General features: G+C 41.8%; 1 protein-coding gene across 1 annotated transcript in view; it reads right to left on the minus strand.

Annotated features, from left to right (window-relative positions):
* The window catches only part of Plekhg7 (pleckstrin homology and RhoGEF domain containing G7), a 63,109-nt gene that overhangs the window by 17,616 nt on the left and 32,952 nt on the right, over positions 1 to 12,541 (minus strand). Inside the window, exons 7-10 of the mRNA XM_077799041.1 lie at positions 11,154 to 11,249; positions 10,268 to 10,369; positions 8,311 to 8,424; positions 1,529 to 1,703 (exon numbers count right to left, since the gene is read on the minus strand). Coding sequence (XP_077655167.1) covers positions 1,529 to 1,703; positions 8,311 to 8,424; positions 10,268 to 10,369; positions 11,154 to 11,249 — 487 coding nt within the window. The remainder of the gene's footprint in view (positions 1 to 1,528; positions 1,704 to 8,310; positions 8,425 to 10,267; positions 10,370 to 11,153; positions 11,250 to 12,541) is intronic.

The following is a 12,541-nucleotide window of genomic DNA, read 5'->3' on the forward strand; positions in this document are numbered from 1 at the left end:
AATCAAACCGTGTAATATGATGTATTAAGAACTATGTAATGTTATGAATGACCAATAAAAAAAAATAAATAAAAAAAAAAAAGAACCCCATTCTTGTGGGTGGGCATGATGGTGAGGTTCACTCGGGTATTTTCATAGGTGTACATAATAAAATTCTTAGATTTATTCTACTTTCTGTCCTCTTCCTATTCCTCCTCCCTTTATTTTGTTCCCCTTTGTCTAATCTACTGAACTTCTCTTCTTCCCCTTCCTCCCCTTAATTGTGTTTAGCTTCCACATATCAGCGAAAACATTCAAACTCTGGCTTTTGGGGATTGGCTTACTTCACTTATATTCTCCAGAGCCATCCATTTAATGGCAAATGTCATGAATTCATTTTTCTTTATGGCTGAGTAATATTCCATTGTGTATATAAACTGCAATTTCTTTATCCATTCATCTGTTGATGGATATCTAGGCTGGTTTCCTAGCTTAGCTATTGTGAATTGTGCTTCTATAAACTATTGAGGTTTTGGAATAACGTTTGAAAACATGGGGGCAAGTGAGAGACCCATAGAATCACAATCACAAGGTTTGTGGAACCCTGGAGAATTTGTCACATTTAAGGAGATACACTTAAAGGACACCCTTCCTTCCACAGTAAGAAGCAAACTCTTATTGAGATATCTCCAGTGAATTTGCTTTTATCTTCCCATCCAAGCGATCCTCAATTACTTTAAAAGCTTTTAAAAATAATTGATCTTTAATTGAATTTGTTGCTTTGTTATTTGATAAACTTAATTCCAATTCCTTAGGTTATTTTGGAATTTTTCAGAAAAAAAAAATTGGAAAAGTGGAAAAGACAATCTCACTGCATTGCTATTTATTTTGTTTTTGAATTGGCAAAGGAACACAAATATGTTATTTTTGTACAGCTGTTAATCATCAATTGGAAGTGTTCCCTTTTGATGCCCACCAGGAAATCTTGCACTATGGGCATGTATCATGGACTTTATTTGAATTTTAATTATACAGAGATACCTAGGTACACTTCAATCATCCCAGGGTGTGTTCAATTCCTATCCCCAGATTTCTGTTCTTCTTGTAGTTGGCATTATTTTTTTTTGCAATGGCCCTGGACTTCATGACTTTTAAAATACGATGAGTACAATTTATCCTCTAGTTAGTTTTCCATGGGGCCGAGTGCCGTTTGCTTTGTGTGTGGGTTCAGAATGCATGTTAAAAATGAAGTGCCTTCAGTTATCTGGGCAGAAGAGCCCTTTCTGCCTGACCTCGCTTCTGAAACCCTTGGAGACAGAGCCACGTCCTGGGTTGACTTGGTGTGGGATTCTCATCAGTTCACCAGGATGTGACCAGACCCATTGTTTTGTGTGTATGTGATCTGTAATACCCTCAGATGTGGATCCCATTTCCCAGAGTTGTGACCTCAAGTCAATGGAATTGCCTTCCGGGATGAAGCCCAGCTGGTTTCCAGGAGCCCTGGGGCTCCCCGACTCTTCTATTAAGCTCACAGATCTCCAGGACTTACGGATTGACTTCTCCACCCTCTCCTTGATGGAGTAGATCATGATCTTCTCGGTGGAGTCTGAGCTCCTTTTCCAGATATTCTTCAGCAACAAGGGGTATCGAGTAAGCCTGTGTAGCGGGGCCACTAGCAGCTCAGGCAGGTGCAGCCGTCTGCACTGTTCGTTTTGCTCACACCACTGGGGAAGGCAAAAGCAAAGGCATCAGAGTACCACCTGCCCCATCGCGGCTCTGAGAAGCCTGGACCCAAGAAATTCTCAAAGATCTGAAAGGAATGCCCTTGCCAGGTGGCTGGGAAAACTTACAAGCCATGGACTCACCTTTGATTTTGAAAACTCCATTATAAACTGTCTGTAGCAAGCATCCGTGTACCGGTGACAGATTCAGGGTCTGACACTGGGTTCTTAGGTGTGATCGAGAGAATTATTGCACCTTACTGACTAACAGTGTTACTTGTCGGTTAAAGAAAGGCAAGGCTCCTTCATCTGTTTTGCCTTCCTAAAACGGTGACGAGGGCAGAGGTCAGCAGACCCAGCTGTATCCCACTGCTCAGTTCTCCTAAACAGGGAACTGAATCAAGACTTAGATGTAAAAAAAAAAAGTTTAATACTCACTAAATACCCCCTTTCCCCACATACACCTCTCAAAACACCCTTTGTGGTGGAGATAAGTTGTACAAGACATGAGTTCCCGTCTTGCTTACACATCTCATGGAGAGTTTGATTTTGCCCATTGGCTTCTCCTAGTCTCTGGCCCTTGAGAGATTTCTGGTTTCACCAGTTTGGTTCCCGTTCTTGTTGTGATGCATGATTAGGAGCATTGAGGATCAAGACTGAAGAGACAGAAAAGGGGAATGGAAGGAGCTTTGCTTGTTGGGTCAGTTCCTTGACTCTTCCTTGCTGGGAAGTATCAGGGCAATGATCAAAAATGAAAATTGAAATCCAAGAGGCTAAGTTAAGCCACATGATTCAGAGCAAACCAGAAGGAGGAGGGAGTGAAGGACGCACACACAGTTGTGATCGGGAGTGTCTGGAGTTGGGGTTTGGGGAAAGAGGCAGCTCTAGAGTATGCAAGCACAGGGGGAGACGGGAAAAGGAAGATGTATTGTGATGAGCTATACCCTGGAGTTCTATAAGTGATATTTGAGAAACACAAGTAAAGGTGACAATAGCTTTTGCATTAGTTTTGTCTGCTAGCTGCTTCTTTTTCTTCCCTTCTTTCTATTTTTTGGTATCGGGGAATTGAATCCAGGGGTGCTTAACCAAGGAGCAACATCCCAGCCCTTTTTGATATTTTGTTTAGAGATAGGATCTCACTGAGTTGCTTAGGGCCTCTTTGCATTGCTAAGGCTGGCTTTGAACTTGCTATCCTGCTGCCTCAGCCTCCCAAGATGCTGAGATCAGAGGTGTGCGTCACCACACCCGGCTGATAACTGTTTCTTTGAATGTGACACTTCCTTGAATATAAGAGCCCTGGATTTTTTGAAGGTGACATGCTGCGTGGAGGCAGATTGCTAGCATCTATGCAGAAAGTACATTGAGGAGTATTATCGAGGGTGTATTCTCTTCCTCTTCACTCACCCACCCACTCAGGCTCAGTTGATCCTGAGTTCAAATACAAAGGGGTTATTAATATGGGCAGAATATTTGTGTCCCTTCAAAATTCCATATGTTGAAATCCCAGTGGGATGAAATCACGAGGTAGGGCCCTTGGGAGGTGATGAGGTCACCAGGGGGACCCTTTACAAATGGGATATCAGTGCCCTTATATATAAAAGAGACCTCAGAGAACTCTCTAACTCTCTTCCCAACCATGGAAGAATTCAATGAGAAAGCAGCAGCGGTCTACAACTCAGAACCCAACCATGCTGGCACCCTGACCTCAGATTTCCAGACTCCAGGGCTGTGAGGAGTAAATTTCTGTTGTTTTGAGCTCTCAGTCTCTGGTGCTGTGGGATAGCCGTCCAGATCAGCTGTGGCAGGGATCCTGCCCTCACATCAGTATTTTCCTGCTCTAGACTTTTCCTCATTTTCACCTTTATTCTCAGTTTCTGCCCGGGTGAACTCCTTTGCCTTCTGACTCTTCAAGGTGGTCCTCGGGTGGGCCAGGTGCACTGTGGGAGCCCCCCACCCCCGCTTCCCCAGAGATGTCTCTATACCCAAATTTAGTTATCGCATTTCAGACATTCAGGTACAATTGGCTCAAACTCCCAGCAATCCAAAGCCCTCCCTGAATATAAACAAACTGAGGAACGTGAAGATTGTGATGGCTTCATCTGGCTCTTGTTTCTACCCACACCATTTCTTCTCTGAACAGCATGGGTCAATCACAGCCCCTCCGCCTTGGTCTGTTTTCTGTTGCTGTGATAGATTGGGTAATTTATAAAGAAAAACTTTATTCCTTACAGTTCTGGATGTTGGGAAGCCCAAGATCAGAAGGTCATATCTGGTGAGGACCTTCTTGTGGCTGGGGACTTTCTGCAGAGTTTCAGGACAGTTCAAGGTACCACAGGGCAAGAGAACCAAAAAGTCAGAGAGCTGGCTTTTATAACAAAGCCACTTCTTGGATCACCTACAAATCCATTAATCCGTAAGGACAGAGCACTCATGACCCAGTACTTTTTTGAAGGCTTCACCGGTTCCCACCTCGTAACCTCTCTTGAGTCCTTATCCAGCTCCCAATGAGTTATGGTGGGGACATTCAAGCCATGGCACCCTTGGTTGATTTCTTATGTCAGTTTTCACTGTGAAGTCCCCTCATGCCAGCCGTCTTGTGAGTATGTGTTTCATTTCACTGGAGGTTTGGGGTTGTAGAAAGGGGTTGAATGCAGAGCACACAACCCCACCCCCCCTACCCCGTACATCATTTTCTTTTTCCATCTTCTTTGTTGCACAGAGTGCGCTGTCTCTTCCCCCTCCAAATCCTCCCTTTCATCTCCTCGCCTTCTGCTTAGCAGTTTGCAGTTCCATAGCTTGATCTTGTCCTTGGGTGTCTCACCGGCCCCACTAGCTGCTTTATCAGGTGTTGCTTTGAAAAGATTCAGAGCTTCCTCCCAGGAACCTGTGGAGGACACTCTTCACAGCCCTGCACACACCGTGGCTCCTGAGAATGAGCCTGGGCGCTGAGTGTCTGGACCCGCAGGACCCAGGATACAAGGACCACCTGCCCTTCTCTGGAGGTCACTTTTCTTTTCTGTGACCTGGTGGAGAGTTTACTAAATGATCTCTGAGTCCTCATCCAGCTCCCAGTGGCTGTGGTTCTCCCTAGGGTGGGAGGGGTGGAGGAGGAAGCAGGGTCTACAGGTAGAGACAGGCTATATAAGTGCCAACTTGTGGGAAGAAGAGGAAGGGAGGAGGGCTTGGCTTCAGTGTCTGACTTGCAGGCTGAGTGGCAGCAGCATGCCAGCCATACCTCCTCTTGGGTGGCTGGAGAGTTTCAGTAGCTGATTTCTCAGCAGCAGTTAGGGATTCCCTCAAAACACACAGCCCTGGGCCACTGCCCCAAACTGCCATGCTCTGAGGAGCAGCACTGACCCCCCGGCCACTCATGGTAGTCAGGGTGAACTGGAAATCACCAACCTCCATGAGATATCAACTAGGCAAGAGGCATTAGTGATAAGTAACTCAGAGAAAGATCCAGAAGAGATAGCAGAAGGCTTTAGTGTTTGGGGAAGCCTCAGAAGAAGAAAAAAAAAAGTTGGTTGAAAATTTCAAAAGTTCTAAGTTTTTCTTTCATCTATTTTGGCTTTATTTTTTCATGTCCATTAGGGAAATCAAAGAACATAGAGATATTGGACATAAAAGGCTTTTTCATTAATGGATCTAGATCAATGGAAGCTACCTTTTGTAAAATAATACATACCCGATGTGTTTAGAGGACAAATGGAAGGAGTTAAAGGGGCACAAATAAATAAATCTGTCTTGGTGGGACTGTTATGATTTAGATGTGGTGTCCCCTGTGAGACAATGCAAGAAGGTTCAGAAGAGAAATGATTGGGTTGTAACCTTAACCTAATCAATGAATTAATTCCTGATGGGATTAACTAGGTGTTAGCTGGAGGCAGGTGGGGTGTGGCTGGAGGAAGTGGTTCCTTGGGGCCATGGCTCTGGGGTATATATTTGTATCTGGAGAGTGGAGTCTCTCTGTGCTTACTGATCATCACGTGAGCCTCTTCCCTTGGCCACACTCTTCTGCCATGATGTTCTGCCCCACCTCCCAGTGCATTCACAGACCCAAGGAATGGAGCCTGCTGTCTATGGATTGAGACCTCTGAAACTGTGAGCCCTCCTATAAATCTTTCCTCCTCTCTAATTGTTCTAGTCGGATCCTTTAGTCACAGCAGTGAGAAAGCTGACTAAAGCAGGGTTGCAGCATTGGGCTGGGACAGTCATTAGCCTTAGAACCTCGGGACGTTTACGTATCCTCTTCAAAACTCATCTGCCAAATGTAGATAGTGACAGTAAGCACCTCATGGGGTTGGTGAGAAGTTTTAATGAGCTGATCCACACACACAAAAAAACATCGAACCGTGCCTGGAAGATCCTGAAGTTCTAGAGCTCCAGACACCCCCCCCCCCTCCGAGTTCTAGAGTTCTTAGCTGTTGTTAGCGATTGTTATTCTTAACTATTGTTAACTGAGCTACACTAGCAGACCTGGCCCAGAGTCCCACTCTATTCTGCTGCATCATACTAACTGGTTCCAAAATAGTGGGAAGAATTCTACTCCCATCGACGAGCACCAGGATAATGTATGTATTGTACATAACATTCATAGAGCCCAGCCTCGTGTGGGACAGAGGGTATACAGACCCCAGTGCATTCATAGTCCAATTTTAGGCCACCATGCAGCATAAACTTAAATTCTCTAAGGAAGGTGTTTTACAGCAGGACCTAGTGAGAAGGTCAGCTTCAGACAGATCTGATTGTGAGTCCTCTTTGTGCCCCAGAATAACATGTCTTATAGCATCTTGCCTTGATCTGCCCAAGCTCCTTAAAATGGGAATCATATCAAATTCCACCGAGTTATTGTTGAGACAAAGGGGTTCAGATGTCTGGTACAGAGCACGGTGCAAGGACTCAAAGCTGGCCACTCTCTGAGTGTGCAAGGATGCTTTTGTTCTGTGCTATGGGGCTGTGGAAGGCAGATTCCCCTCCAGCTTTTTCAGAGTCTCTCCCAGGCCCCACATCTTTATTTGATGAGGCTAACCCTTCCCTGGAGATGGAAAAGAGCCCCGAGGAATTGGAAACAGTGCTAGTGTAAACAGCGTTGAATTTTTTAGAAATTAAATTGAATTTATTTTATCCAATATGTAGAAATTTTAAAGAATTATACATACTTATGGATTTCCATGTGATGTTGTGTTGAATGCATCCATTGCATAATGTTTAAGTCAGGTCCTATGTATCTTTATTTGCCTAAAGACCTTTATATGGTTCTTCATTTGCTGCCTTTTGGCTCTGGTGAGCTGAAAATGGTGTGGAACCTCTCTGAGCCTCAGGGAGTCATGAGAACAACGTCATCAACATCATAGGTTTGTGCTAAGAACTAGAAAAGTCCCTCGTAAAGCATTCATCATTATAAAAGTTTCACGTGTTATCCTAAGAGCAGGACTTTCTTTGCCCCCTTCCCTCAATATCTCTGGATGCTGTATGTGTTCCACAGACTCATGTGAAGCACCCCTCTCTATCACAATTCATGTGGGATTTTTCCATCATTATTTGAAAATGGTAGCTGGATGGACCTTGCTACATTAACCTCTCCCTCCAGCTTGGAAGGGAGAGAAATGACTCAATTCTCTCCAGTTGCTTCCAGGGGAAACATGTGCAGCATGATTATTCTACATATTTGGAAATCCAACGAGCTTTCAGGTTTCAGTTTGAGTAACAAAGACAACACTGAAACGCTGAAGCAACAAAAATAAGCTCAACTCTCTTTGCCAAGATCATTTCCCTTTTCTTATCCCTGCCACACCCAGGCTTCCTGGCACGCTGAAGCATGGCAAAGGCCCACGGATTCAGAGCTGAGTCACTGGGGACCGCGGCTGTCTTTTCTGCCAGCCTCTTACAGCTGCAGGGGAAGGAGGGTTTTTTGGAAGGGCTTGGACCATTTTCTCTGAATCACTACTGAACAGGTATAATTCAGGTTACAGAAATAAACAAAGGAAGGGTCAAAGGATTGGGGAAGAGGTCCAGAAAAACTGGTTCCTGGTTTACTTATTAGCAAATGCTAAAGACCTAAAGACCCCCCTCCCCAAGAAAGTCTTTCTTGTAATGTTTTTGGGGACCCAGAGATACCATATTGCACAATTCCAGAAGCAACACTTAGATTGTACTCTGTGAGCTACTCTGGGGTGTGTGGGGGGGAAGCCATGTGTACATGCAGAACACAATGTAAACGGTACTTCTACTTTTTGTGCTATAGGGCTTTTCTGGCACCAAATCCTACCAGGGTCAAACTTTTAGTCACCAACAAAGCTTACATTCTTATTCTGGTTATCTTCTTACCAATTACTACCAATGCACAAATAAAACGTTTCAAGTGCCAGTCAAAATTTGAAAAGGTGCATCAGATAGTGTCATGCTTCCAGATGTGTACAACTTAAAAGTTCCTCCGTGTGAAGTGGAGGGTGTATCTACGAGGGAAGTAGGATTCCAGTTATCATGTGTGGTAGCTCGTTTAGTTCTCTTCTTTCCCATTAAATTTGGGTATCAGAATTCCTAGTATCTTTGACACCCTAAGAGTGTTAGGGAAAATATCGAAGAAGAAGAAGATAAACTGGTACTTTACTTTTAAATAAGTGCTGAAGTCATCTCTCTGCCTCAGGCTCTCAAGATAAAACACAGCCGCAGAGTAATTCAGGCAGTAGGTCTGGTGGCTCTGACAGAGGCTCCCTCGGAAATACTGCAAGAGGAGGAGAACCAAGGGCGGTTAGGGAGAGCACAGAGCCCGGCAGACTTCCTCTTTCCCTTCACTAGAATAGGGAAGAGCAAAGGAGACTCCATGATCCTGCAGGAGCTGTGACTGTGTGAATTAGACAGGGAATCTCCACAAGAAACATTCCTTTAAAAATTAGGGTCCTCCTGGGTTGGGGCTGGGGCTCAGTGGTAGAGCACTTGCCTAGCACATGCAAGGCGCTGAGTTCAATCCTCAGCACCACATAAAAATAAATAAATAAAATAAAGGTATTGTGTCCAAAATACAACCAAATTTGTTTTTAAAAAATATGATATTTCCATAATAAAATTAATACCTCAATAAATAGTCTCTCTCCCACCCCCTTGTTTAAAGAAAATTCGAGTCAGGACTTCTTGATTTAGTTTACCCTTTGACTTCCACTCAGGTTTTGTTGAGGCCAACACAACCTGCATGGTACCAGTGACAAATACTGCCTTTGATTTCAGTGCCCGTGAAGGTTGAGGGTAAGCTGGAGTAGGTGGTGAGTAATCAAGGCAACGACATTCACCTTTTCATCAAATGTTCTTTAAAAATGCCCAGTTGTTTAATTCTCCTGGTTTCTAAAACTATAGTAACCTGGAACATCTCTCTCAAGTTCTGTATTTGAAAGTGTGTTAGAGACATTTAATAGAGAGTCTATTAATATCTCATTCTTTAGCACATTATTTTTTTTTTTAATGAGAAGCTGGTATTTCTCCAGACTGTTTACTAACAATTAAATTTAGAAAATCTTTGACTTTTAAGGAATTGAGAGCGCCTGAGGTTTTAACTAATTCCCCAAACTTTACATTCTCTGTCTTATTTTTTATAGCTTTTAAAGTTTAAAATCTGGTTTCAAAGTTGACTAAAGGATCTGCCTACTTCATTTCTAACTTCCTGCTTATTTTTACCTTGTGAAAACTTCCCTTTCTTCATATCTCACCTTCAGGATTATTTTCCAGGAAGTACTTTCTTCCAGTAACTACCCACCTTCTACCCCAAAGTAGAAGGTTTCCTTTGTTGGATGCTTATAATAGCTATGTTTTTTTTTTTTTCCTGCAGCATTCCTCTGAATTTGATTATATAATCATTAATCCCATTATTGGATTAATTTCTCTTCCTTTGGACTGCAAATTCCTCAAGACATGGAGCTTGTCTAATTTTGCATATTGTGTACAGAATATCATCCTCATACATAGCACTTACGAAGCGCTCAATAAATCCCAGTCTATGACTTTTTATATGGAGCATGAGAGTTTAAATCTTGCTAAATGTCCTTAGATAGGAATTGGGTGAAAAAGGTCAAAGTAAAAAAAAAAATAGGTGGTGGGTGAGGTCAAGAAATAAATAGCACTTATCAAACCAGGGCTACCAATTTTTCTTTTCTCCTCATTTCACATGCAGAAATATTATCAAGGGTACTGATGGATTTGAAAGTTTATTTTGTTCCTTTCTGAGAGACTGGCACTTTTGTTACAAGAACAATTCAACCATGTAATTAGTGAACACTAAACTATTGCCATGAATATTGCTTTAAATTGAAGTCATTTATAAAACAGACTTGGAAATGGCTTTTCCATGCATGCAGATCTTTGTGTCAATAAAACCAAGAGGAGATGTGGCACTGGGAAAACAAAATCTGCAAGTTATTTTTGAAAATGTTGATTGGTGCAGAAAGGGATGGTTCCTTTGTGGGAGGGTAGTGGGAAAAATTTCCCAGAAACCAAGAAAATCAAGTAGCTATGAACAACCATCCTGGGAGGTGGGTGAATTCATTGCGGGACCCTGAGCTCTCTCTGAGGGATTTTACCTTTGCAAGCACAGAAAGGAAATCCGTCAATGGTGAAGTCTCAGAAGCTTCTACGTAGACCTTGATGATGCTGAAAAGACTGTTCACAAAACCAAGGCTTGTCTAGGGGCAGAGAGAAAGAAAACAAGAGTAGGCACACACGGAGGGCTGAGGGATAAAAAATTGATGAACCTCAAATATCTTTCTTACAAATGCTTCCCATTTCAAATTCACCTCCTAGCAAAATATCAAAGATTTATTTTACTCTCCTCTTAAATTATATATATATATATATTATATATATATATGGTAGAGAGCAAGAAGGATTTATTTTTAAAGACTTATATATATTATGATATATATATAATATTACAAGTTTTTATAAGTTTTTTATTATACTTTTTATTTTATTATTATTTATTTTTAAAGACATATATTATAATTTTTATAAGTTTTTTATTATATTTATTTTTAAAGACTTATGTATATAACATATTATATACATATTATAAGTCTTTAAAAATAAATCCTTTTTGCTATCTCTCTATCCTCCTTTTTGAAAGATACTGTTCACTTATAATATATGTGAGTAAAGGATCTTCGCTCAAAAAATTAACATTTATAAAGATGATGGAGATCTTAGGAATATTTCTACTTTCTTAAATAGTTGTGGAAAAATAAAAAGTGAGGGTTAAGGAATATGTACAATCTCTTGGAAAATGTTGGTGGATGTTGAGCCATTCTTATAAATCTGAACTTCTAATCATCAGATTATGTGGGGATAGAAGATGTAATAAAGCATATTCAATGTCCATTAAGGAATACAAGTCCTGTGGATGCACCATGAATAAATTTTCAAGATCATCTGGTGAATTTTAACACATCCCTACTTCCTACTTTGACTCACCTGAGTTAACTCCTCCAGGTTTGCAAAAAGTCTCCATAGATCCACATCCAGGAGATATTCATGAATTTGCAGATATTTTAATGTATTCATAAAGATCTTCAAAAAAATAAATGTATATTACTTTTTGTTTTTAAATTTTGAAGCATGCCCTTTGCAAGAACTTTAAATATAAACCTTCTGGGTATAACCTTACAGAACAATGTAAATATCAGTATTCCCAAGGCTGAAGAATTACCCTCCATACAAATCATGACATTTAAGCTTCACAGAACACACGGGAGATGTGCTCTTCAGTGCGATGTTGCTCCTCGTGTGAGGCCTGAGAACATGTCGGTGGAACATGATCAGTCCAAATGGGCTTGCTGCTTCCTGGGGCCAAGGAGTCCCAGAGGCTACCCTCTTGCCAACAGCCCTGACTGGAGAACAAAACAACTCTCCTTCTGTGTTCTCAGTTATTCTTTCCTCTGCCAAAACTCCAATGTTCTTTATTTTCACGGAATTAGAAATGGAAAATTAGTGAGTGAAAAGCTGAAAAATGGTAGAACGTTTTGAGTTGGATCAAGGTATCAAATATTCATGAACACATGAAGGGAGTCTGGGTTATTATTACTTGATTTGATGCTTTCACATGACAGAGAAACTAGACAGCAAGGGAAGGAAGGAGAACCTTCATCCTCACAGATAAGCTGCTCGTTCTACAAACTGAAGAGAGAACAGCTAATGGGCAAGGAATACTGTGGATATATAGGATGGGCCACCTTCGAGGGGACAAAGAATTCTAAGGGTGAAAAGATGGGACAGGAGATGGTTAACCTTCTCTAGTTCCCATCCCCCAACATTTCATTAGTGCAGTGTAGAGGGTTCTTTTTTCTGGGGGTCAAGGTGGTGGTAATAGGGATTGAACCCAAGAGAACTTAACCCCAACCCTTTTAATTTTTTTTGATCCTGGGTCTCACTAAGTTGCACACACATGGAGGAGAAGCAGCAAAGTAAAACACTAAATTGATGAGCCTGGCTTTTAACCTGTGGTCCTCCTGCCTCAGCCTCCCGAGCTGCTGGGATTATAGGCATTTGCCATCATGCCTGGCCAGTGTGTGGTTTTTGAACATGGATGAGACTTGCTTGAAGGTCTTGTTAAACCAGACCTTCACCCCCAGAGTTCCTGATTTAGTAGGCCTGTGATGAATCTGAGAATATGCATCTAACAAGTTCCCAGGTGATTGGGATGTAGCTGGTCCGAAGGCCACATGTTCATTACCACTGATTTACAACTTCCCCAATCCTTATAATACTGGTATCTGGAAACCTGTCAGTGTCCAAACATTTAAAACAGTTAATTGTAAAACAACAACAACAACAACAAAAAAAAATTGAATTCATTATCATAG

The sequence above is a fragment of the Urocitellus parryii genome, chromosome 5, assembly GCF_045843805.1.
Source record: "Urocitellus parryii isolate mUroPar1 chromosome 5, mUroPar1.hap1, whole genome shotgun sequence".
NCBI lineage: Eukaryota > Metazoa > Chordata > Mammalia > Rodentia > Sciuridae > Urocitellus > Urocitellus parryii.